The sequence below is a fragment of the Amblyraja radiata genome, chromosome 18 (genome assembly GCF_010909765.2).
Source record: "Amblyraja radiata isolate CabotCenter1 chromosome 18, sAmbRad1.1.pri, whole genome shotgun sequence".
Classification (NCBI taxonomy): Eukaryota; Metazoa; Chordata; class Chondrichthyes; order Rajiformes; family Rajidae; genus Amblyraja; species Amblyraja radiata.
The window spans coordinates 10,053,481-10,081,318 of record NC_045973.1 but is presented as its reverse complement, the minus strand read 5'-3'; the positions used below and the strand labels follow the sequence as shown (position 1 = coordinate 10,081,318).

General features: G+C 43.5%; 1 protein-coding gene across 6 annotated transcripts in view; it reads right to left on the bottom strand.

Moving 5' to 3' along the window:
• mitf (melanocyte inducing transcription factor) overlaps positions 1 to 27,838 on the bottom strand; it is a 209,814-nt gene that overhangs the window by 20,992 nt on the left and 160,984 nt on the right. For 4 of the 6 annotated variants that reach the window (XM_033036690.1, XM_033036693.1, XM_033036692.1 and 1 more), the window contains 2 exons: positions 8,087 to 8,314; positions 4,033 to 4,056 (listed from right to left, as the gene is read on the bottom strand). In XM_033036690.1, coding sequence (XP_032892581.1) covers positions 4,033 to 4,056; positions 8,087 to 8,314 — 252 coding nt within the window. Of the gene's footprint in view, positions 1 to 4,032; positions 4,057 to 8,086; positions 8,315 to 9,206; positions 9,323 to 27,838 lie in introns of those variants that run through there. The other 2 variants (XM_033036696.1, XM_033036694.1) reach the window with 2 other exon arrangements.

Below are 27,838 nucleotides of genomic sequence, written 5' to 3'. Positions count from 1 at the left end.
CCTGCACTGATCAAGAGTTTATCAATCTCCACCGTATAAAATCCGTTGACTTGGCCTCCACAGCCATCTGTGGCAATTAATTCCACAAATTCCCCGGCCTCGGACTAAAGAAATTTCTCCTCATCTCGTAACTGTGTGGTTCTTAAACAGGAGATAGATTGTGGCTGGCACGCATTTGAGAACCCAAACTGACCTACAAATCTGTTCGGAGTGCTGTGGTGTGATAGAGGGCAGGCTTGATGAAATGGATGTGTTCTGTATCCACCAGGGGCAAGAATGCCCTCAAAACACAAATGCAGCATTGGGGCCAGATACTTCTGGAGGTTTATACAGAGGATATGGACACAGTTCAACAAGAAAGTCATTAATCTCATGAGTGGGAAAAAGCATTCACTATCTTATAGAAACGTACAAAATTCTTATGGGGTTGGACAGGCTAGATGCAGGAAGATTGTTCCCGATGTTGGGGAAGTCCAGGACAAGGGGTCACAGCTTAAGGATAAGGGGGAAATCCTTTAGGACCGAGATGAGAAGAAACCTTTTCACACAGAGAGTGGTGAATCTCTGGAACTCTCTGCCACAGAGGGTAGTTGAGGCCAGTTCATTGGCTATATTTAAGAGGGTGTTAGATGTGGCCCTTGTGGCTAAAGGGATCAGGGGGTATGGAGAGAAGGCAGGTACGGGATACTGAGTTGGATGATCAGCCATGATCATATTGAATGGCGGTGCAGGCTCGAAGGGCCGAATGGCCTACTCCTGCACCTATTTTCTATGTATCTATGTATCACCATTCCCTGTTGACTACAACAGGTATTGCACCACACCCTCATTCACTCACCTACCACAACTCTCCGTCAATCAGACTTAATACCTGACGAAAGATAGACACAAATAGCGTGTCAGACAGCATCTCTGGAGAAAAGGAATAGGTGACGTTTTGGGTCAAGAACCTTCTTCAGACTCAATAGGTGATGTATAGGGTGGAGACCTTTCTTCAGGCTCTATGTGCTTCATCACACGCAGGACAACATTACAAACTTCAGAACTGTACCTGGTGGCTTGTGCATGCTGCCAATTGGTCAACTAAAGCAACCCAGGTCACTAAAAACACGGTTTTCAACATTCATCAAAATGGTGGCACAGTGGCGCAGCGGTAGAGTTGCTGCCTCACACGCCAGAGACTCGAGTTCCATCATTGACCACAGGTGCTGTCTGTGCGGAGTTTGTACATTCTCCCTTTGACCGTGGGCTTTTTATCCGGGGAGTTCTGGTTTCCTCCCACATTCTAAAAACACGCAGTTTTGTAAGTTAAATGGCTTCCGTAAATTGCCCCTAGTGTGTAGGATGCGAAAGTGGGATCACATAGAACTAGTGTGAACGGGTGATCGATGGTTGAGGTGGGCCGAAGGGCCTGTTTCCAGGCTGTATCTCTAAACTAAAACTAATGTAATCATCTCGATAGAAGAGTTGACAAGTAACTGCAGGCTGCAATTAAACAGAATGATTGAACACATTCACATGGTCCTAATATCTCCATGAAGATTAAGGAGTGGGCCATCAATGCAAAGCCACATTGCTGAGTCCATAGTAACAATAAGCTGAAAAGAGTGAAGATGGAGCTCCTATCTAATCCTTTTATTTCCCACATACTACTCCCCTTCAACTGGTACACCCTACCGATTTACAAGTTGCAGATGGTATCATTGCCTAATGGTTATTTTTCTTCGCCCCAATTGTAGCTTAATTTTTTTCCAGTTTTAGAGATACAGTGGAGAAACAGGCTCTTCGCCCCACCGAGTCCGCGCCGACCAGCGATCCCCGCACATCAACACTATCCAACACACACACAGGGGACAATTTGCATTTATACCAAGCCAATTTACCTACATACCTGGTCGTCTTTGGAGTGTGGGAGGAAACCAAAGATTTCGGAGAAAACCCACGAGGTCATGGGGAGAACGTACAAACTCCGTACAAGTTGCACCCGTAGTCAGGATCGATAGCGGGTCTCCGGTGCTGCGAGCGCTGTAAGGCAGCAACTCCACAGCTGCGCCACCGTGTATTTATAGGTTGACGAAGATTGCTACTTTGGCATACTCCTATTTTACTCCATCACTTTTCACTTGGCAGTACAGTGTTCTTGCGTGCCAGGATCACGTCATCAACAAATTATTTACCTTGTATGCATTACTGGTTTGCCATGGTGGGTCAAATGCAACTAGCATAGCAGACCATCACAGAACGAAGTATATCTTCATTAGTTCTAGGAGCAGAAATAGGCCATTCGGCCCATCGAGCCTATTCCTCCACTCAATCATTCTGTTCGGCTGATTTGTCATTCTTTCTCAACCCCATTCTCCTGCCTTCGCCCCATAACCCCTGATGCCCGTACTAAACAAGAAACCAGCAGCTGCAGTTCATTGTCACCACATTAAGGGAGTAGGTAGTTTGTTTAGAAGCATCATCAACAAAAATGCCTCCAACATCGGGAAGCTCTCTCTGTCCAGAAAAGCAGAAACTGCACAAATTCAACCAGCTCAGAAGGTGAGAGGAGTTGGTGATACCTTTAAATAGTGCTGCTGGATGGTACTTACTGCTGCTCGAAGCTGACGTCAAATTAATGTCCTCTGTTGATTAAAGTCATGATCTGCCAAATCTGTCTATTGATAATAGGCAGTCAGGGCATGATGTATTCCACAATGTATGTCTATGTGCCCCAGAAGTCATTCTGGGACACGAACTTCAACCATAAACAATGGCCAGTTACTATCCAAATTATGGGCCGAGATTTTTTGTTAATTTTAAAAACACCTTTAGTCTATTCATGGTAATATTATTTTTCAAGCTCTATCATTTATAACTTGGGAGCAAAATGTGAGATCACACAAAACCTTCTTGTCTTGGAACTTGTTAAAATTATCACCATCACAGCCATCTGTTTTAATCAGTGTTCTTTTCATGAGCAGTCAATCTAAATTTAACATGTTATCAGCCGTAATCATTATTGTTTAACATTCCTAACAAACTGAAAGTTTTCTCCAAGCAAAAAAATCGGTGCAAAGTTGAAAAGAATCTCAATCGCTAGGAGGTGGATGTACCTTCGCTATAATGTCTCAATTCCCCAAGCGTTACCACCATAATACTTTCTCAAAACCAGTATATTTAGTTTAGCTTAGTTTAGATATACAGCGTGGAAACAAGTCCGTTGGCCCAACTAGTCCGCGTTGATCAACGATCAGCCGTACACCAATTCTATCCTACGCCTTAGGAACAATTTACAGAAGCCAATTAACCTACAAATCTGTACGTCCTTGGAATGTGGGAGGAAACCAGAGCATCCGGAGAAAACCCAAGCGGTCACAGGGAGACCGTACAATATTGGTACAGGCAGCATCTGTAGTCAGGATCGAAATTGGGTCTCAGGCGTTGTAAGGCAGCAGCTCTACTGCTGTGCCATCGTGCTGCCAATGTGTCTTCAATCTTCGCTAACTTTGCTTCTGAATCTATTAATTCATTGACAATTATACCTACATGGCTTCTGGCATCAGACCTCAGGTTCCTTTTGATCTTCTCAACTGTTTTGAGACCTTCTCAACTATTTCTCAACTACCAGCCCGACGTCCTATCTGCACCCTTCAGTGCTTCACAGCATCAAGCACTTGAGCCGTTGTACTCCCAAATGGCCACACAATTGTTGTGGAGACAAATCCCATCTTCGAATCAAGAACACTTTTCATTCTATGGCAATGCAATCATGGCAAATGGGATAGAAAACTGAAAAGTACCGCACAGGAACAGGCCCTTCGGCCCACAATGTCTGTGCCGAACATGATGCCAAGGAAAACCGACCTCATCCGCCTATACATGATCCATATCACTCCATTCCCCAAATATCCATGATAGACTCAGGGCAGCTCTGACACTTCACACCTGTGGGCAATTGGAAGCATCAGAAATGGACACCACCCAACTTAAAGATAATAAATTCAGTAGGTTTTCAAGTTAAGCACTGGTGTAAAATATAATTATTACCATTTTCATTTCCGGCAACCAGACCTGTAAAAGAAAAAGAATAGTATTAGTATTAGTTCCTCTCCAGAAGATATGAGTGTGCAGCAGGTACATGAAGTTAGATTCTAAAACAAATTTGTATTTTAGAAAAGATATTCCTGGAATATTCCCAGAATAAAGAAGAGATATACCTTGAGAAGACACATTGACAAGATCGTGCTTCATTTTTATCAGAAACTGTTGTGTAGTTAAGGATATTGTTTTTCTAACAACTCACTTCAGACGGTTATTGTATTGCCTAATTTTAAGCAGCCTTTATATAATTGGCATTTGGTATTTAAAGGGATAAACGTTGACATGCAACATTTGTCTGTATTTAGCACAATCAGGGAGCAATGAATAGAGTGATTTTGTTCTGAAAATTCTGCTAGGTTACACAGGTTTTTTTTCACAATTGTAACTCACACCAAGATAAGCCACAGTACCTCCAAAAATCTCTGGATTTGGAACTTAAATGTCAAATATAATTAAACTCTTCATGGCAATTCACACTGGCTTAAAGCAAAACATGGTGCTAATGGTGCTCCTGCCTTTACCACAACCCAAATCCTTCCAACAAAAAAACAGATATAAATCACTGGAGTAACAGCGAGACAGGCAGCATCTCTGGAGAGAAGGAATGGGTGAAGATTCGGGTCGAGACCCTTCTCCCCGACCCGAAATGTCACCCTTCCTTCTCTCCAGAGATGCTGCCTGTCCCGCTGAGTTACTCCAGCACGTTGTGTCTATCTTCGGTTTAAACCAGCATCTGCAGTTCCTTCCTACTCTTCTCCACAAGAATCAGGCACACATTCAACAAGAATTAGGAGTTCTTGTTAAATTTGTAGACCTTTAAAAATGTTCTTAAAATTAGGCATTTTTTCTTTAGGTGCAATAGTATGATCTTAGTGTTTTATCAAGAATATTACTTGTTTTCCCCAATGATCCTGCAGTTTTTTTTAGAAATACCCCTTCACTTTGCATACTCAGACATGGATCCTAGATACTCTGGAAAAAAAACATATTTTTTCAATAAGTTTAAGAAAGAACTGCGGATGCTGGAAAAATCGAAGATAGACAAATGCTGAGTTTCTCCAGGATTTTTGTCTACCTTCTTATTTTTCAATAAAATTATTTTATTTTTTGAAAATAGTTTAAGGTGAGAGGAGCAAAGTTTCAAAGACATGTGCTGGAAAGTTATTTTTCACACAGAGTGGTGAGTGCCTGGAACGAGCTGCCGGAGGTGGTGGGTGATATAGAGGCTTTTGAGACTTGGGTAAGCACATGGGTATGCAGGGAATGGAGGGATAAGGATAAGGTTTGTCTGAGCATCATGATCAACACAGACATGGTGGGCCAAAGGGCCTGCTCCTATGCTGTACTGTTCTATGACATTGAACCCGACTACCGCATCCAAAGTATAATCAGTACACTCACTTCTGAGTTTGAACGCTCATTAAACCCTCCCCTCCAGAGACTCCAATTTAAAAATCCACGCCGAAGGCATACCGAGGGGGAAAAAAAGACACAAAATGCTGGAGTAACTCAGCTGGTCAGGCAGCATGCCTGGAGAACATGGATTGGTGACGTTTTGGGTCGGGACCTTACTTCAGACTGGTAGAAGGTAGTTCTTCAGTACTGAGGGAGATATGCAAGATTTGAAGCACTGTTTTCTTGTGGGATGTTAAAATTAGATCCTTTCTTATTCCCTCAGGTTGACACAAAAGATTCCGTAGCAAATGTTTCAAGAAGAGCAGGGGTGGCTTCTCCACCCAATTGACAGCATTCTACCGTTAGGTAAGATCACTAAACCAGAATTGCCCAGATGGTGATGTGTGGAGCTGGAAGGTAAGGCAGAATTCTAGATTGGGTTGGTTTGAATTTGTTACATTGCTTCAGTGACGTGAGCTGCTCCAAAAATGGTTGGTCGCTCATTTTACTCCAGAAGAATCAAATTAATTTTTTGGTACATTTCATTGAAATGAAACATGCAGTTTTAGTTTCTGGGCATCACTTTCTGATTAGTTTATTTTAGTTTAGAGATACAGCATGGAAACAGGCCCTACGGCCCACCGAGTCCACACCGACCAGCGATCCCCGCACATTAACACTATCCTACACATGCCAGGGGCAATTTTACATCAATATCAAGCCTATTAACCTGCAAACCTGTACGTCTTTGGAGTGTGGAAGGAAACCAAATATCTAGGAGAAAACCCACGGGGAGAATGCACAAACTCCGTACAGACAAACGCCCGTAGTCAGGATCGAACCTGGGTCTCTGGCGCTGTAAGGCAGCAGCTCTGCCACTATGCCACCATGCTGTCCATAATCATATCACTCTGTGTGAGATTGCTACTTTATAAAGATAACTCTAAAAGTATTTCACTGGCTGCAAAAAACATTGCAAAGTCTTGTGATTGCAAAAGGTGCAATGCAAATTAAGTCTATATAAATTTATTTATTTTAGTAAACATTAAAATATTGTTTAGTGTACTTCAGACATTGAAGGCATTTTGTTCAGCGTGGAACCATAATGAATAACAAAATAAAGAAAGGATCTTCACACAATTTTTAATCTATTTATTCTTGTTCTAATTGCCATCAGCTTGAATACGAAACCTTTTCTTCTTGTTTTAAACTGTGTGCTTGACTTGGCAACTGGTCTAGGAGGTCACTTTTCAATTTTAACCAAGTCAGTAGTGGCTTCAACAATATTGAGAGTAAATAACTGACACGTGTTTTTAACATTTTCTGTGTTTTTCAGACAGTGTGTTACACAGATCTAGTTTAAGAGCAAATTATTTTATATTTGGCATCTAATCATTGCAGTCAAAAGTACGTCGGAGCCAGTTATTTAAAGCTGGAAGATGTAAGCATCCAGAACACGGATAAAAAAATTATTGTCTGCAAATCCATCGAAAACGACATTCTACATTCCATATAATTACTTTGCAGAAGGGAATTTGTATGTTTACAATCTGCCTCTTTCCACACTCAATTTCCACTCAATTTTCACTAATACTACTTAACATATGGATGCTTGTTCCATAAAATCACAATAATTTAATTTTTTTCTGTTACTAACCAATGTCACAGTTTAAAAGTTTACAATGGGATTTTTAATATCAGCAATTCACTGCTGTCAAAGTCACAGTTTCCTTATTCTATAAAGTACTATGGACAATTCGGCAGGGTTGGTGGGAAGTGATCGAAGCAAGACAAATTAACAATACAGTCTGCAATCAGATTCTTTTTGGGCTCTGACTGAGGTTTTATTTTATTCCGAGCAGTTAGAAAAACTGTACAACAATTCTCTGTGCATTAAATTTTAAATTGTGTCATAGAGTTAGGCATTCAAAATGAATGTTCTATCAGGTAACACTTCATGGGTCTGCACCTTAGATAGGAAAACAAAATGTACAGGTAGAAGAAGGATCTCGACCCGAAACGTCGCCTGCACCTTTTCTCCATAGCTGCTGCCTCACCCACTGAGATTCTCCAGCATTTTTTGTGTACAGGTAGGCACATCAGTAGAGTTACCCACATGCTTAAGTGTTAGGATGGAATAATCAGAAACACTAAATCACAAGAATGATATGAAGGGCAGTCATATTACATTCCTCCAGTTCTCAAAATTTGATTTTTCGATAATGTCACTTGCAATTATAAATCATACTGCCAGACGTTTCGGGTCGAGACCCTTCTTCAGAAGGCAAAAGTCCTGACCCAAAACGTCACCTATCCATGTTTTCCAGAGGTGGTACCTGGCTCGCAGAGCTACTCCAGTGTGTGTGCGTGTGCGTGTGCGTGTGTGTGTGTGTGTGTGTATGTGTGTGTGTGTGTGCGTGTTTGGTGTGTGCGCGTGCGTGCGTGCGTGTGTGTGTGTGTGTGTGTGTGTGCGTGTGCGTGTGTGTGTGCGCGTGCGTGCGTGTGTGTGTGTGTTTTTAAAGCAGTATTTTAAAACAATCTTGCATTTTGTTATTAGTTACTTGCAGGCCAATAAATTCCACACAAAGAGAAAAGTGGGGATTACCTCTTTCTCACAGTTTGAGCCGATGTTTAGCATGGCCATTGGGCTGTTGGGAGCACTGCTTCCATTTCCTGGGGGCATGATATGATCACCTTGTTGGTTGGAACAGGGCATGCTTAAGGCCTGGTTTGACAGTTTGTTGCCCAAAGTTGTTGACAGATACTGTTTAACCTGCTGCCTCTGCGCTTGCTGTATGTGGTATTTGGTCGGATTTTCAAGGTGGGTTTGCACCTATATGCGGAACAGAATAACAAGAAAACAGCGTTAATTTAAGGTTCTTGCACATTCTTATAAGTTCATAAGTCCTAGAAGCAGCATTAGGCCACTCGGCCCATCAAGTCTACTCCGCCATTCAATCATGGCTGATCTATCTTTCCCCCTCAACCCCATTCTCCTGCCTTCTCCCGTTAATCCCTTGACACTAAACCGTACCAATCCAGAATTTGACAATCTCCGCCTTATCTGCTGCTGTTAATGAAGTGTGGTGTTGCACTCAGTATCACTGAAAACCTGGCATCACAGAAAATTCTTAGCTTGGAAGAGATGAAAATCTCTTTCAAACAAATGAGGCAAGATGAAAAACACTGAAAGCAGCATCAAAAATACGTGAACACATTGCGATTTATAAAGTATATTAAGACTGTTCAAAGTGCTCACGTGTAAGATGTTTTGAGCATCGCACTCTCATTGAATTTACCGTGAATGAACTGCAAGCACCGTTTAAAGTCTGCATTTGCTCTCCCTGACTCAAAGCAACAGTGAAAAGTCTTGAAAGTGCAAAGCCAAAAATAATCCTGAAGCCAATTACAGCATATTAAATTAAAAAAATAATTTGTACTTTAATTCAATCAATTCTCCTTCCGCTTGCATCCAATGGCAAATTTTAGCATCAGAATGCAGTTCTTTCAAGGAATCTCCAAAAACAGACTTATAACTTATGGATGTCATACTCATTATTTTAGGAATGGGAAAATATTTATAGCAGACAGTACAAAAGGAATATTCAGGAGAAACAACTCAAGGACAACAAATGATGTGTAATTGAAAATACATTACTTCAACGAGGAACTGAAGACATTGATAAATGCCAGTTCTATACAGCGCATTAAAGTGTTAAACTTACCTGATAATGGTTAAGTTCCAACATATCAGGTGCAATGCAACATTCACCGAGCTTTGAAGTAAATTAAACAGGAAGGTTTGAAAGTGCTCCCCCAAGTACTTCACTTGGGAAACGGGACAATTGGGATCTGCCGACTATGATCCAAAGTGAGCTACCGGTGGCCTAGATAAAATGGCATCAGAACTGTTGGTCTTGAGGAAAAAAGCTTGTTTAATTAGTTATGCATATAATGGCAACAACGGCACACAGAAGCAGCTTTCAAGATGCTATGGTAGTTAGCCGCTTAAATTAAAAATATTTGCCATTAGCTGTTTTACACAGCTTTGACGTCACCGCTTTTGTGCATAAAATGGGTCCTTTCATAGGGCCGCCATGATTTCTTGACGAATAATTGCTCCAAGGCGAATTCATTTTTTCGTTCCAGTTCTAACACTATAACTAGAAAAGCAAACAAGGCTCACAAAGAAGACACTTACAGAAAGAAAGCTCTGTGATGGACTAAGTTGTGAAAGGATTCAAATGTTATGGGAAATGTACAAATAGATATGCAAATATCACTATAACTCCCATATCTTCTTTTATTTTGCTTGGCCCCCTTTCTCCAATTTTTCCTTCCATTAGAGACTGTCTGTCACTGGTGGATGGAAGAGGTCAAGATGTAGATTTAACAGAAACTGAGTACAATGAATTAAATTGTAGAGAAGGCAACAATTGTTTTCTTAAGACAGACACAAAATGCTCGAGTAACTCAGCGGGTCAGGCAGCATCTGTACAGAAAAGGAATAGGTGACATTTCGGGTCAAGACGCTTCTTCAGACTGAGAGTCGGGGGGAAAGGGAGATGAGAGATGTAGACGATGATACAGAGAGGTATAGAACAAAGAGTGAGAGATATGCAAAAAAGTAACGATTATCAAGTAAAGGTAGGGCCCACAATGGTCCATTGTTGGCTGTGGGCTAGGTGAGAATGAGTTCGACAGACAATGAAACTCAACAGGATGGCAATGAAACAAGTAAGTCGACTAGGGTGGGGGAGGGGCAGAGAGGGTGGGAGGGGATTCAAGGGTTAGTTCCGTGCCAATTGTTTTCTTAATATCTCAAAAATCCCTTGTTTTTCCTCACTAATACACCTTAACAATCTTCCCTGAAGCAACAAAAGAAAAATCATTCATAACCGAGATGTACGTTTATAAATTACATTTATTAATGTATATCTCAGTTATGAATGATTTTTCTTTTGTTGCTTCAGGGAAGATTGTTACGGTGTATTAAGTAGACTTGATGGGCCGAATGACCTAATTCTGCTCCTATAACTTATGAACTTATGATCTTTCCACGCTGTATCTCTAAATACTAAAAACTAAACAGAACCGTGGATAAATTGACAGATTAACAAATCATGGTAATGGACATGAACAAGGTCACTGGGCACAATTTGGTAAATAAGTTTTGAGAATTTGCTTGCATGCTGAGAACGAGTACTAAAGGCCACCTCTACCCCCCCCCCCCCCCCCACCCAAGTTACAATAGTTTCTTGTTTTCACGCAACACACAGCTAACAACGGCCTGTTTCCTCTATCATCGTAACTTTTTTGCACTTCTTTCATTCATTGATTTTTATCTCTCGACATCATCGTCTATATCTCTCGTTTCCCTAATCCCTAACCAGTCTGAAGAAGGGTCTGGATCTGAAACGTCACCCATTCCTTCTCTCCAGAGATGCTGCCTGTCCCGCTGAGTTACTCCAGCTTTTTGAGTCTTATCTCCAGTCTTTTGTTCACTTGCACTCAACATGGGATTAGGAGGGAGAGATAGATCAGCCACCATAGACTGGATGGGCTGAATGGCCTAATTCTACTCCTATCCCCAAGGACCTTATAACATCTATTTGGCCCTTATTGCAATCTTCAATGATAAAAATGGGTGAATTTCACAGCTAGAAGCTGCTCCTGAAACCCGAGTACAGTGTATGTATAATGGACGACTTTAACAAACCATGTCAACATCTAACAGCTATTAATCTGGAATTTGCCTCACAATTCTGGGGAACCTTAAAATTCTTCCAGTGGAACCTTGATTGGCACCTAAAACCAGGTCAAATAGGGGGGGAGTTCCCCCCGCCACGGGTACCATGTAATCCTGTGCTACCTGCTCCATGGTCGAATAGTCGGCTACTAAACTGTCTCACCCACCTGGTTTGCCAGGTGAGGAGGGGGCTGTGGACTCCCAGCAGGACCAAAAACAAGACCTGTCAAAGGGCAGATGAGCTTCTAGCGAGCCAACGGCCATCCATACTTCAGTAGAAGTTGTGATCACTGTCGTACATGGCATTGTAAGGAACGATGATAAAGCACACACATCAAAATCCTATACTTCCGGCGGCGGAAGTCCGCAGGAACTGGAGGTCAGAGATGTGTGGTGCGTCCGTCACTGTTCCCGTTGGAAACCGGGCACCACTACGTTGCTAATGTTTTCAACGATGATGAATGAATGATAAAACCACTAGGGGGCAACATTTTCCTGACTGCTGTATCTGTGTGCAGGGCAAAGAATTGTGAAGATTTCACGCTTTTTGAGAGATAGGGAAAACATTAAGGTTGAGCAGAGTTGTTACACAATATCATAAACTACGACCAAGAAATATTTGAAATAACTGTTTAATCAAACTTAAATTTCTATTTAAACCTAGACAATATTTTTTTTAATTACCAGAAATGGCCATAAAAACAGTGAATTGAAAACAGTCACTTTGGTCCATGTTAAAAGTCCACACAAAAAGCTGTAGCCCCAGTGACTAAAACAGCTAAGGAGATAACCACTATTATCACAACACAGGAACGGGCCCTTCGGCCCACAATGTCTGTGCCAAACATGATGTCAAGGCCAACTCTTATCTGCCTGCACACAATCCATATCTCTTCAGCCCCTGCATATCCAAACCCCACTTAAATGCAACTAACATATCTGCCTCCACCACCACCCCAGGCGGTGGGTTCCAGGCACTCTCCACCCTCTGTGCAAAAACTTAAGGTCATGTGATAGGAGCAGAATTAGGCCATTCAGCCCATCAAGTCCAATCCGCCATTCAACATGGCTGATCTATCTCTCCCTCCTAACTCCAATCTCCTGCCTTCCCCCCATAAACCATGACACCCGTACTAATCACGAATCCATCTATCTCTGCCTTAAAAATATCCATTGCCTTTGCCTTCGCCTTCACAGTCTTCACTGCCTTCGCCTTCACAGTCTTCTGTGGCAAAGAATTCCACAGATTCACCACGGTCTGACTAAAGAAATTCCTCCTGATCCTAAAGGAACGTCCTTTAATTCTGAGGCTATGACCTCTAGTCTTAGACTCTCCCACTGGTGGAAACATCCTCGCCACATCCACTCTATCCAAGTCTTTCACTATTCAGTACATTATAATGAGGTCCCCCCTCATTCTTCTAAACTCCAGTGAGTACAGGCCCAGTGCCGTCAAAACACTCATCATATGTTAACCCACTCCTTCCTGGGATAACTTTTGTAAACCTCCTCTGGACCCTCTCTAGAGCCAGCGCATCCTTCCTCAGATATGGTGCCCGAAAATTGCTCACAATACTCCAATTGCGGCCTTACCAGCGCCTTATAGCGCCTCAACATTACTTGCAAAATTCTTAAGGGGTTGGACAGGCTAGATGCAGGAAGATTGTTCCCGATGTTGGGGAAGTCCAGAACAAGGATAAAGGGGAAATCTTTTAGGACTGAGATGATCTGGAATTCTCTGCCACAGAATGTACTTGAGGAACAGCTGCTAGCCAGCAGCCGTCCGTTTTAATTCGCTTTTTTTAATAGTTTTTAGTGAGTCCTGTTTTTCGCTCGTAGGGGATATGGACTTTTTAATGTGGGGGGTAGGTGTCAACTCTACTTCTAGGTCCCTACCTGGTCGGTGAGGCAGCTTTTTCTCCGGGCTGCCCGTCGACCCGTCCTCGTGGCCTACCAGCGGGCTTGGAGCGCCGTTTCCTGGCGGGGACCGCCCAGCACCTCGGCCTCGGTGGCGGCACAGCGCTGGAGCGCTATCGTGGAGCGGAGCGGGCGATGCCTTGCCTGGGTCGCCGCGCTGGAGCGACGCGCTGGAGCTCCGGTGAGCTGAGACTGCCGTGTTCAACACCTCCGGGCTGCGGGTCTGCGGAGCGGAGCGGGCGGCGCCGACTTCATCATCGGGAGCCTGGGAGCTCCAAACCAGCGCGGCCTTGTCGGCTTCGGAAGCCGCGGTCTCCAAGTAGATAGCGGCCGTTCCAGGTGGCCCAGCCGCTGAGAGGACTCTCCCGACGCCAGGTCAAGACCACCCGGTGAGAACGGCCAGGAACATCGGGCCTCCGTAGAGTCAACTGCGGTGGCCTCAATAGGCCTGACTTTGGGGTGAACTTGGGGTGGGGACTGGACATTGTGCCTTCCCCCACAGTGGTATCCACTGTGGGGGGATGATTTTTTTGTCTGTAATGTAATCCTGTTAGTCTTTGTCCAAGATGGCTGTCGTGAAGGGAGAGTGGACGCTGGCGCGCTTGAGCTGCCGCTGCTCTCTCTTCACATTGTGTTTTTGATTTTCTGTTTTTGGACTGAATTCTGTTTTTAGTTTGTGTCTCTGTGATGTCTTTATTATTTATTTTACTCTGATTATATGTTTATATTCCTGCTAACCTATGTAAGGTGTCCTTGAGATGTCTGAAAGGCGCCCAATAAATAAAATGTATTATTATTATTATTATATTTAAGAGGGAGTTAGATGTGGCCCTTGTGGCTAAAGGGATCAGGGGGTATGGACAGAAGGCAGGTACAGGATACTGAGTTGGATGATCAGCCATGATCATATTGAATGGCGGTGCAGGCTCGAAGGGCTGAATGGCCTACTCCTGCACCTATTTTCTATGTTTCTATGTTCCTATCCCTGTTTTGTATTCTAGCCCTCTTGAAACAATCTTTGCCGATTCAATTTGGGGATTAACATTTTGGGCATCCTGCACCAGTACTCCCAAGTCCCTTTGCACTGCACATCTCCTTTGGATTTTTCTACTGAAACGTTATTACAAATAATTTGGAAGTCGGCTCCTATGAATTACAGGATAAAGATATCACAATTCTATTATTGAAGGAAAAACAATGTCAGTGTGTCACTTTTATAATAGTTTGCAGGTAAACAATTAACAACTCCCACAAATAATCCTGTTTCAAAGATTAGGTTTTGCTGGCTATCCCGATTCATAAAAATAATCTTCAAAGTGATTTTTGATTAAGCATGATCCATAATTTGTCCTAAATTAAGGGCTAAGTAATATTTTAAGCTTTCCAAAGCTTCAGTCAACAATAATTACTAAATATTTAAAGTTATTTTCTGTATTTAGACTGAATAATGCGTACCATGTACAAAAGTGCACTTTGGCTTTACGTAATAAAATGTAATGCATAACATTTTTTTCTCTTCAAAAATAAATTCATCTGAACTTGGTTATGAAATCTGATTCAGGCTGACAGAACTGGCTTTGAGCAACATGAGTTGGCTACTATCATAGAAAATAAGTGCAGGAGGAGGCCATTCGACCCTTCGTGCCAGCATCGCCATGCATTGTGATCATGGCTGATCATCCACAATCAGTAACCCGTGCCTGCCTTCTCCCCATACCCCTTGTTTCCGTTAGCTCCAAGAGCTCTATCTAATTTAACCATTCAATCTCTCCAGAAACAGGCTGTGTGCCATTTCTAACACTTCTTAAGGGTCTGTACCATTTACGCGATTTTTTTGGCGACTTGCTGGCACCCGTCATAGGCGACCAGGGAAATGTACGACTATTTGGGCGCCTGTATGGTCGTGAGCAGTCACCCAAAGAGTCGTACCTTTTTCTGGTCACCGCTGGATGGGCCAAATGGCCTAATTTTGCTCCTAGCATGTAAGAACCTCATTTTATCAACAACATCATTCAAAAACACTTCTTCTCTGTTTTTGTTCACCCTCTCACGTGTTGGGCAGTGTTTTAGTTTCTCACTCACCCATTGTCTGCAACCCATTGCACCATACACACACACATACTGAGAAAAGAGACACAAGGGACTGGCGACTGAAGAAGGGTCCCAACTTGAAACATCACCCATCCGTGTCCTCCAGAGATGCTGCTTTGCCTGCTGAGTTAGTCCAGCACTTAGTGTTCTTTTCGACCAAGAAAGGATGTTAACAAAAGCTTTTCACTGTACCTCGGTACATGTGACAATAAACTAAACTAAACTATCTACTACAAACCCACTGACTCCCATGGCTATCTGGACTGCACTTCTTCCCACCCTGCTTCCTGTAAGGACTCCATCCCTTACTCCCAATTCCTCCGTCTACGCCGCATCTGCACCCAGGATGAGGTGTTCCAAACCAGGGCATCGGAGATGTCCTCATTCTTGAGGGAACAGGCGACCCCTCTTCAACTATAGATGAGGCTCTCACCAGGGTCTCTTCTATATCCCGTAGCTCCGCTCCCACTCCCCATCCCCTCACTCATAACAAGGGCGAGTCCCCCTTGTCCTCACCTTCCACCCTACCAGCCGTCACATACAACAGATAATCCTCCGACTTGTGTAGAAAGAAACTGCAGATGCTGGTTGAGACCAAAGATAAGACACAAAGTGCTGGAGTAATTTAGTGGGTCAGGCGGCAGCATCGCTGGAGAAAAAGGATGGATGACATTTCAGGTCAGGACCCTGAAGAAGGGTTCCGACCACAAAATGTCATCCATCCTTTTCCTCCAGAGATACTGCCAGCCCCACTGAGTTACTCCATCTTTAAAGTGTGGGAGGAAACCGGATCTTCGACAGATAACTCTGGAAAGATTCAGAGATCACTTAAGGCCCTGTCCCACGATGCCAGTTTACCCAAGAGCTCTCCCGAGTTTAAAAAAAAATCAAACTCGTGGTAAGTACGTAGAATGTACGTAGCGGGTACGTCGGAGCTCATGGATGTCTCGTAGCGGCTCGTAATGCTAACGGCAGGTAGTCGGGAAATGTGGAAACTCGTGAAGTTTTTTCAACGGTGTGAAAAATTTCCAAGGGTAAAAAAATACTCGTGATGAAGTACCACGAGTTTGATTTTTTTTTAAACTCGGGAGAGCTCTTGGGTAAACTCGCATCGTGGGACAAGGGCTTCAGGGAAAAGAGACTGAGTTTCATCCCACAAGTGGCCCATTCCTCAGCATGTCAGTCTGTTCTGAGCACCAGGTCCTTTCAACTCACAGATGAGTACTGCGTAGGTTGAAGGTTCAGGTTTATTATGGTCCTGTGTCCCGAGGTACAGTGAAAAGCTGTGTTTTGCATGCCATCCAAACAGATCAGATACAGCACACACACAAATACAAACATGTCAAACTCAAGTACAACAGATGGAGCAAGGGGGGAAATATAGAGTGCAGAATATAGTTCTCAGCATTGTAGTGCCTCAGTCCATGCACAAAGTCCAAGGATGCAGTGAGATAGAGGTAAGTTGGACAGTACCCTAGCGTACAGAAGGACCATCCATCAGCCTGATAACATTGGGGGAGAATCTGTTCCCGTGTCCGGTGGTGCACACTTTCAAGCTTCTGTATCTTCTGCCGGACGGGAGCAGGGAGAAGAGGGAATGAGCAGGGGTGGGACGAGCCCTTGATTATGTTAGCTGCGAGGCAGCGTGAAGTGTCGATGGAGGCAATGGTGGGAAACCCGGTCTGTGTGATGGACTATGCAATATCTGCAACTCCCTGCAATCCCTTTCAGTAATGGGCAGACCTTACCAGAATATTCAAATGTAGACACCAAAGCAGGAAAGTACAGAGCATGCAAATCATACAAAAGGAACGAAATGTTGTTGACTGCAAACCAAAAAGGCTAATTAACATCATGAGTTCATTCAAAGGACATGTTGCATTTTTTAAAAACCTCTTTTCTTTGTTTGGCTTTGGGAGTTGGTAAATGCGGTCTTCACGGTGTTCTGCTACAGCTGAGGAGATGAAGAAAGACTATTGATTCTTGTTAAAGCACTAAACAATCCACCGCTGTATCTTTCAGCAAGGATTCCAATCTGCAATACCAACTAATAATAAATGACCACCTGGTCCATGGACACTTCGTGAAACGTTTTGTTGGGCGGCACGGTTGGAGCAGTGGTAGAGTTGCTGCCTTACCCGGTACAGAGTCCCGGGTTCGATCCTGACCGCGGGCGCTGTCAGTACGGAGTTTGTACCTTCTCCCCGTGACTGTGTGGGTTTTCTTCGGGTACTCTGGTTTCCTCCCACGCTCCAAAGTCTTACAGGTTTGTAGGCTAATTGGCTTTGATAAAAATTGTAAATTGTCCCTTGTGTGTGTAGGACAGTGTTAAGGGCCTGTCCCACTTACACGATTTTTTCGGCCACCCCGTAACATGTCGTGGTGTGGACAATTATGGCCATGGTGACGCCTGTGAGGTCATGCGTAGTCGCCCAACGAGTCTGGTCGCCGCTGGATTTTCAACATGTTGAACATTTTCAAAGACCTGCTGCAACTATGACGGGTGCCGGCAAGTCGCCTAAAAAATCATGTAAGTAGGACAGGCCCTTTAGTGTATCGTTGGTCAGCGTAGACTCGGTGGGTGGAAGGGCCTTTTTACCACGCTGTATCTCTAAACTAAACATCAATTAAAATCAGCAAGGTTGTATTCTCTGATTATCTGAACATGATATTTTAATTCCTTGCCAACAATGGATCCATTCCAAGCACACAGTGTTGCTGAATTTCTCAGGCTAAGACGCAAATTAAAATCTCAGCAACGTAAATTGATCGAGTTTTGATGAGACACAACATCATCAAAGGCATTGAGAGAGTGTTGGAATCCAGAGCATGACGCTATGTGGCTACAAAGGCACTATTCTCAGTCTCAGAAAGCGATTAATGTTCTCCCCAGCCTTAGCACGGAATCGGTACTGCCAACGGGCACTCAAGTAGTTTGGTTTAGTTTAGAGATACAGCACGGAAAAGGAACCCTTTGACCCACCGTGTTCACGCCGACCAGAAACCAGCGCTAACTTACACACACAAGGGATAATTTACAATTCTACCAAGCCAGTTAGCCTACAAACCTGTACGTCTTTGGAGTGTGGCAGGCAACCGCAGCTCCAGGAGAAAACCCACGTGGTTACAGGGAGAATGTACAGACAGAACCCTTAGTCAGGATCGAAACCGGGTCTCAGGCGCTGTGAGGCAGCAACTCTACCGCTGCGCCACCGTGCCGCCCACTACTGAAATATTTGAGGACTGACAGACAACTTGACCTAATGGAGAGGGATGGGTAGCAGTGGAAACCAAACAGGAGGGGGTAATGAGGAAAGAAGAATGTGGGTGTGAAGGTGGTGGGTGAACAGCAGTGGATGTGAGGGAGGTGGAAGAGAAGGTGTACAGCAGAGGGAGCTGTGTTACTAACACAGATTAGTTGTGATTAACTGTTTCCTTGCAGTGTTTTGTGTGTAAAAGAATTCAATGATAGAAGTTACAATGCAGGTACTATCGCAACGTTGAAGAAACATTTAGACAGGTAACAGGTACATGGATAGGAAGGGGTTTAGAGGGATTCAGGCAGGTGGGACAAGCGTAGATGGGACATGTTGTTTGGTGTGGGCAGGTTGGGCTGAAGGACCTGTTTCAATGCTGTATGACTCTAAAGTTGTGATGCAACTCTGCAGGAGGGGTGAATATAATGCACTGCTTAAGTTCCATTTTGCTTGGAAAATTAGGGTCAGTGGGGGGAAATTTCAGCCTTACCTTTTCGAAGGTGACCAAGTAAATTCTCGCTGTATCTAGACAGGGGGTGAGAATTCTTTATTTAAAAGTCCAAAGAGTCAGCAACTCTAAAACAATTATCAAAATAGTTGTCTGGGAACTTTTAGTGTAGTTTTGGTGTTTAGAGATACAGCATGGAAACAGGACCTTCGGCCCACAACCAACCATCAATCATGCATTCGCACCAGTTCTATGTTATCCCACTTTCTCAGCCACTCCCTACACACAGGGGCCAATTAATTTGCGTCTTTAAGATGTGGAAAGAAACCAGAGCACCCGGAGGAAACCCATGTGGTCACATGGAGAACGTGCAAACTCTGCACAGATAACACTTCACAATAATGAAGAAACTTGTGCCCTTCTATCTAATTTGCAACCATAGCCTTGTTCACAAAAATAACCCTGGTCACCATGTGGTGCATGGCTTCTAAATTCATTGTGAGCCAATTGGTTACCTCACCAAATATTTCTTACGTTATGTTTGGGCTGGCCTGTTGTTTTGACATCGAGTGCTGCTGGAAGGTCATCAACTCGGTGAAAGGCGCTCTTTGGTCTGCCCGAGCTTTGTTGACCTCCCAGCGGAGCGGGATGTCCGTCGGGGAATGTTGCCGACTGGCCCGCTGCAGACTGCAGGAGTACGTGCTGAGGGACGCACTGAAGCTCGGCGCAGCCACCGCCAAGGCTCTGTGGGGGAGGACCACAGTCTAGGGTCCTTCTGCTGCTGGACAATGGGGGGCAGGGTGTGGTGGAGATGCCCCTCAAAATAAGGGAAGGGATTCCACGCCAGTGGGCCACATGAGTGGCAAGGGTGGGGGTGTAATTTGTGTAAATAGTATTGAATGTATGTATAGCTGAGAATGTTGGATGGAGTCCTGTAAGGATCATGTATTGGATATATTTATTTCTCAAATAAAGTATATTTTGAAATAAAATAAAATATATATATATTTTTTTTAAATGTTCACCCCAGTCTTTCTGTGGTTTAAATGCAAAAATTTGAGTATTGTGTGCAGTTCTGGTCACTCCATTACAGGAAGGATGTGGAGAGGTCACAGAGGAGGTTTACGAGAATGATTCCTGGATTAGGCGTATTACCTACAGGGAGAGGTAGGAGGTCGGACAGACTTGGATTATTTTCTCTGGAGTGCCAGAGGTCGAGGGGAGGCTTGATGAAAATATATAAAAATATAAAATTATAAGAGATGTAGATAGGGTAGACAGTCAGAACCTTAGGGTAGAAATATCATAAACTAGAGGGAATGACAATAGACAATAGGTGCAGGAGTAGGCCATTCGGCCCTTCCAGCCAGCACCGCCATTCACTGTGATCATGGCTGCTCATCCACAATCATTACCCTGTTCCTGCCTTCTCCCCATATCCCCTGACCGCTATCTTTAAGAGCTCTTTCCAACTCTCTCTTGAAAGCATCAAGAGAATTGGCCTCCACTGCCTTCTGAGGCAGAAAATTCCACAGATTCACAACCCTCTGTGTTAAAAAGTTTTTCCTCATCTCCGTTCTAAATGGCTTTCCCCTTATTCTTAAACTGTGGCACCTGGTTCTGGACTCCGCCAACACCGGGAGCATGTTTCCTGCCTTTAGCATGTCCAAACCCTTAATAATCATATATGTTTCAATAAGATCTCCTCTCGTCCTTCTAAATTCCAGAGTATACATATAGCTTTAATGTGAAAGGGGCAATTAAAAAAAAAAGATGTGCAGGGTAAGTTTTGTTTTACCCAGAGGGAGGTGAGTGCCTGGAATGTGCTGCCAGGGGTGGTGGTGGAGGCAGATGCAATAGTGGCATTCAAGAGATTTTCAATTAGCATATGGATATTGAAGGAATGGTGCGATATGGATTATGTGCAGGCTGATAAGAGTTGATCTTGGCATCATGTTCAACACAGACGCAGTGGGGCAAAGAGCCTGATCCTGTGTTGTACTATTCACTATTCAATGTATGTGCCTCATATCGAAATCGTGAAGGACAGTCAAATTGACTTCTGGACTGAAAAATCATGCTGGGGTCTATGATCGTGAAATAAATTGCGAGTCATTTAGACATTGTTTTATGAAAGGCAAATTTCCCTTCGTTCTTCAAGAATATAACAAGCAATCAAAAGAAAGAAAATTGTAGATATGGTGTACTTGGATTTCTAACGGACACTCTATAAGGATTGATACACGAGATAACTGATAGTATGAAGCAAGTGTTAACATAGATTGCAGGTTAGTTACCTCATGTGAGGCAGTTAGGATAAACAGATCGCTTTCAGACCGGAAATGCAGAAACAGGTGGATGACAATATCGCTAACGTGGCTGGTGAGTTTGTAGATGACACCACTATTAGAGATATAGCTGACATGAAAGAGATTTCTGAGATTATAACAAGATTTAGAGGAACTGGGAAAGTGAGCAAAGGAATGGCAAATAGAATTTAGCTCAGCCAAGTACAATGTTTCGGATTTTCATAATTTATGGATTTAAGAGAGAGTTAGATAGAGCTCTAGGGGCTAGTGGAGTCAAGGGATATGGGGAGAAGGCAGGCACGGGTTATTGATTGGGGACGATCAGCCATGATCACAATGAATGGCGATGCTGGCTCGAAGGGCCGAATGGCCTCCTCCTCCTCCTGCACCTATTTCCTACGTTTCTATGTTTCTAAGCCAGGGCAGGATTCACAAAGTAAATGAACAGTAAAAGGTATGATGAATAGGCCAAGCAGAGCATTATCTCGTCCAAAAGAGGAAACAAAGTGCTGGAGTAACTCCGCAGATCTCTGGAGAATATGGACAGGTGACATATTGGGCTGAAGTCGAGTAACAACACAAAACATCACCTATCCCTATTCTCCAGAGATGCTGCATGACCCAGTGTCACTCCAGCACTTGGTATCATTTTTTTTGGTAAACAGCATCTGCAGTTCCTTGTTTCTATAATCAGGTCCAATGTAGGCACTCTCCACCCCAGATGAATCAAAGTCATGTTCAAGTCATTGTACTGCCAGGATCACATTAATTACCTGTTTCGTTTAATTTAGTTTGTTTACAGATGCAGCATGGATATAGGCCCTGCCGCCAACTGAGTCCGCTCCAACAAGCAATCCCCGTACATTAGCACTATTCTAAACACATTAGGGACAATTTTACAATGACAATTGGACTACAACCCTGTACATCTTTGGCGTGTGGGATGAAACTGGAACTCCTGGAGAAAACATACGCAGGTCATGGAGAGAACGTACAAACTCTGTACAGAGAGCACCCGTAGTCAGGGTGAAACCCGGGCCTCTGGCGCTGTAAGGCAGCAACTCTACCGCTGCACCATGCCGCCCTAAAGTATACATTTTAACCCCCTTCTAAATATCATGACAAGACCGCCAAAGGATCTGCAACAACTTGCACACAACACCTGATGGTTCTCCCTTCCAGAACTTCGATGGGTTGTTTAAGGGTTTGAAATTGACCTTGGCTTTCATATAACTGTTGAGGAATCTTACAAGGGTAACAAATTTGTTTGTGCAGCTAAACCTTTTTGCCATGACATTCCACAGAGCGATAATCGACCGTATCCAAAGGTAACTTGTCGAAAATGGCCCATTCCACCCTTGCAGCTCAAGCCAGCTGTAATTTTAAATTTAATTTAAGGTCCGAATTCCTACACCTTTTCATCTCAGAGTGATGCAGTCATTCATAAAAGACATCAAATGAAGATTACTGCTGCCAGACGAGGTGAATGTAAAGAAGCGTTGATTTGATAAAATGCAAGGGACATTTCCCCGGTGTCCTTGCCAATCTTTATTTCTCAAATAACAATGCCAAATCAAATTATCTGATTGTTATTATGCTGCACTTTCTGGCGCGCTACTGCATGCAGTTTAACGGCTATGTTTTCCATAAAGGGATGTCCCACTTGGCCGTTATTTGCGCGTCACACAAATGGCGCGCGAAGATATTGTACATCACAAAATCCTGCAACGCCGCGCGCTTCTGCCCGTCACCACCTATGTCATCACGCACCATGCGCACATCACGCGCGTCACGATGCGCGTGTCATGCGTCGTGACGCGTAAATGATGTCGCATAAATTACGCGCAAATGTCGGCCAAATGGGACAGGCCCTTAACAACTAGCAGTGACTTCACTTCAATTATCTGTAAAGTGCTTTGAACATACCTCATCAAGAAAGTGGCTACACTAATGCAAGCGCATCCACTGTCCTTTCTCATAATCAGCAAACTACAGGGATTTCACTTTGATACGTCCATTCAGTTGATGGTGTGATTCTTTATATGCGCTGTCCAACGGTCCCCCGCACACAGACTATCCTATGCACACTAGGGACAATTTACTATTATACCAAGCCAATGAACCTACAAACCTTGCACGTCTTTGGAGCGTGGGAGGAAACCGAAGCACCTGGAGAAAACCCACGCAGGTCATGGGGAGAACGTAGAGACAAGCACCCGTAGTCAGGATCAAACCCGGGTTCCTGGCACTGTAAGGCATCAACTCTATCGCTGCACCACCATTATATTTGAGGATACTTTTCATTCTTTCCCAGAAGTATTATAATGAATCCATCACGAAGATTAGCACATGAAGCCTGAAGGCAACTATATTCATTTTAAAGACAGAATTAATCCATATTTGTTTCTTTTCCAATGTCTTATGCCCCTGTCCCACTTAGGAAACCTGAACGGAAACCTCTGGATACTTTGCGCCCCATCCAAGGTTTCCGTGCTGTTCCCGGAGGTTGCAGGTGGTTGCCGGAGGTTGCAGGTAGTGGAAGCAGGTAGAAAGACTGACAAAAACCTCCAGGAACCGCACGGAAACCTTGGGTGGGGCGCAAAGTCTCCAGAGGTTTCTGTTCAGGTTTCCTAAGTGGGACAGGGGCATTACTTGTCCTTACAGCCTTGTCTGTAAACTACCATTGAAGTACTGAACTCATGCAATGCAGTCCGACCACACAACCAATCAACAAACTGATCAGTTGAAGCAATATTATGAAGATTGGTATCCACTGCTAAAAATTCTCCAATAGGACTGTTGAGTCAAAGTTGTACCACATTCCCATTGAAGGATACTGAAAATAATTTATTTAAATTTGTCCAGGGACTGATGCTCAATTCTGCATTCCACTCCAATGATGAATTTTAAAAATTATGTAGTATATCGAGCATATAAAAAATGTTAACTGCACATCACGAGTTTACCTGGAACTCTCATTTATTGTATCAAGAAAACATTGATTTCAGCGGTAAAAAAAAAGTTCATACCAAAGATGCCAAGGACCAGATTCATCATTCAGGCCAGAGGCATAAATGCTTGAATTCAATCTCTGTTCTTCCATACAGCTGCTCCTCTAGGTAATCTCAGAATTTTTTTATTTGAAAAATATCACCCTGGAGAATTGTGGTTTTAAGATCAATTGACCTACATTTGCATAACTGCACTGTAAAAACGAACAAGGGATTTTAAGATATTTTTCGAGAGTGCCTTGTTTCAATCGTTTGCCATGATTGAATGGCAGAGTAGACTTGATGGGCCGAATGGCCTAATTCTACTCTTATCACTTATGAGAGTCCACTTTAATATTTGCATAACTCAATTTTGCTTCAAAAATCACGATGCCACTTAACTGAGCCTTTAAACCCTATTGGGAAGGTTGGCTCATTGTGGGCAGCAACCCTACAGTGGGCAGCACGGTGGCGCAGCTGAACAGATGCTGCCTTATAGCACCTGAGACCCGTGTCTTAACAATGGGTACTGGCTGTACGAAGTTTGTACGTTTTCCCTGTGACCCCGTGGGATTTCTCCGAGATCTTCGGTGTCCTCCCACACCAAAAAAGTACAGGTTTGTAGGTCTCGACCTGAAACGTCTCCTATTCCTTCTCTCCATAGATGCTGCCTCACCCGCTGAATTTCTCCAGCATTTTTTGTCTACCAGGTTTGTAGGTGAATTGGCTTGGTATAATTCTAAATTGTCCCTAGTGTGTAGGAGAGTGTTAATGTGCAGGGATGGCTGGTCGAAGCACACGCCGCTCTTTTTGGCCATCATCCCAAATGTTCAACTCCAATTTATACCCACTATAACCCATCTGTAACTATTTCCCAATAGAATCTCATCTTCCCATTCATTTGTCCCTTATGCAACATGCAGTGTTCGCTTTCCACTGTATCTCTCTCCTGGGGAACGGCTGGCTCCATCAGGAGCTTCTTATTCAAGTTCTATCCAACCCTGGAATAACATTTTATTTCTTGGGAGCTTATATATAACGTATTCAATTCTAACAACTACTCCGAGTCACAGATATTCTCGTTAATTGTAAGAACCACAACAGCTTGATTGCCAAGTATAGCAAGTAACATCTTACCATTATTACACAAAACACAAAATCCTTAATTGTGAACATAGCAAGTAATTACCACATTCTGGAGGTTTTAAGTTACTGACATTTACAAACTCTTCCAAGTATTTCTGAAATGTACTCATTAGTGCATTGCTGAACACACGGGAGCCAAGTTTCAGGGAGCAAGCACTCACAAACTGCAAGAAACTCGTTACCAGATAATATTGGCCATTAGACGGGGGACGGGGGGGGACGGGAGCACCTGGAGAAAACCCATGGGGTCACAGGGAGAACACACAAATTCCCTATAGACAGCACTCAAGGTCGGGATCAAGCCCGGGTGCCTAGCACTGTGAGATAGCTACTCTATCACTGCACCACTGTGCCAAGTCAAAGCCATAGAGTCATACAGCATGGAAATAGGCCCTTCGGCCCAACACGTCCATGCCAACCAAGATGCTCCTAAGCTAGTCCCATCTGACCCCATTTGGCCCCTAAACATGGGCATATTTTGTTTCCATGTACCTGTCCTAATGTCTTTTCAATGCTGCCTCAACTACTTCCTCTGATAAACACAAAATGTTGGAGTAACTCAGTGGGACAGGCAGCATCTCTGGATAGAAGGAATGGGTGATGTTTCGGATCGAGACCCTTCTTCAGACTGCATCAGGGGAGAGGGAGTTACAGAGATAGGGAAATGTAAGGTGTGAAAACAAGACAAAGGGGATTGGTTTTTGGAAAATATATAGATCATTGTTAGCTCGGAGAAGGTAACAGCAAAGCAAACAGAGATAAAATACCTTTCCCCAGCTAACAATGATCTATTCTACATTTCCCTTGATCGTCATCCCTTGTCTTGTTTTCACACCTCACCTTTCCTTATCTCTGTATCTCCCTCTCCCCTGATTCAGTCTGAAACATAGAAACATAGAAAATAGGTGCAGGAGTAGGCCATTCGGCCCTTCGAGCCTGCACCGCCATTCAATATGATCATGGCTGATCATCCAACTCAGTATCCCATCCCTGCCTTCTCTCCATACCCCCTGATCCCTTTAGCCACAAGGGCCACATCTAACTCCCTCTTAAATATAGCCAATGAACTGGCCTCAACTACCTTCTGTGCAGAGAATTCCACAGATTCACCACTCTCTGTGTAAAAAATGATTTTCTCATCTCGGTCCTAAAAGACTTCCCTCTTATCCTTAAACTGTGACCCCTTGTTCTGGACTTCCCCAACATCAGGAATAATCTTCCTGCATCTAGCCTGTGCAACCCCTTAAGAATTTTGTAAGTTTCTATAAGATCCCCCTTCAATCTTCTGAATTCCAGCGTGTACAAGCCGAGTCGAGCCAAGGGTTCTAACCCAAAACGTCACCCATTTCTTCTATGCAGAGATGCTGTCTGTCCCGCAGAGTTACTCCAACAATTTGTGTCTATCTTCGGTTTAAACCAACATCTGCAGTTCCTTCTTACTTCCTCCGGTAGCTCGTTCCATAGTCCCACCACCCTGTGAGTGAAACACTGAGTTTCTTTAAATAATGTCAAAGGAATAAATAGTTCAACGTCTCAACCAAAGAGCACTTCCAAAAGCACCACACCCTGAGTGGCTCACAACCTAGACTTCAGCTGGAGTCATTGGAGTATGAAAAACCTAGAATCTTCTGACTTAGAAGACAATGCTAACATTGAAATGAATCTCCAAGTTAATCCGGCCAAACGCATAACACTTGTTGATTGAAATGATCTTCTTCATAATCTTTATAAAAGTCAACATTAACTGCATCTATTTCAGAGTACTACTTTCTTACTTGTCATTCCATGGTCCTTGTGTCTTTGCTTTGGGCAATTTATCCAACAATAATATTTAAAATGACCTGTTGATTTTCCTTGGACATACATGAAATGAGTTCGCACGTGATTACTGCCCCAATTTTTGTCATCTTTTGATGTTTACAGATAGCTGAAACCTGCTTATAATATGCCTATTCTATCATCTTTAATCCTTCCATAATGTTGATGCCTGCATGAGATCACTTGTAAAAGGGAGAAAGAAACATACTTCCTCTTTTTCTTCTTTCACAAATGCTGTGGGGAAGAGCTGTTCCTCTGGAATTTTTAAGGCACTGGACATTTAATCTGCAGAAGAGAGGAGGATGCCCTCCTCTCAGCCCGAAACGTCACCTATTTCCTTCGCTCCATAGATGCTGCTGCACCCGCTGAGTTTCTCCAGCATTTTTGTGTACCATTTAATCTGCAGATGCTGGTTTACATCAAAGATAGACACAAAATGCTGGAGAAACTCAGATGGTGAGGCAACATTCCCGGAGAAATGGACTCCCTTCAGACTCAGAAGGGTATCGGCCCAAAATGTCACCTATTCCTTTTTTTCCAGGGATGCTGTCTGACCCGCTGAGTTACTCCAGCATTATGTGTCTATCTTCGGACATTTGATCTAATGAGTCTCCTTTATGATAACTAATCAC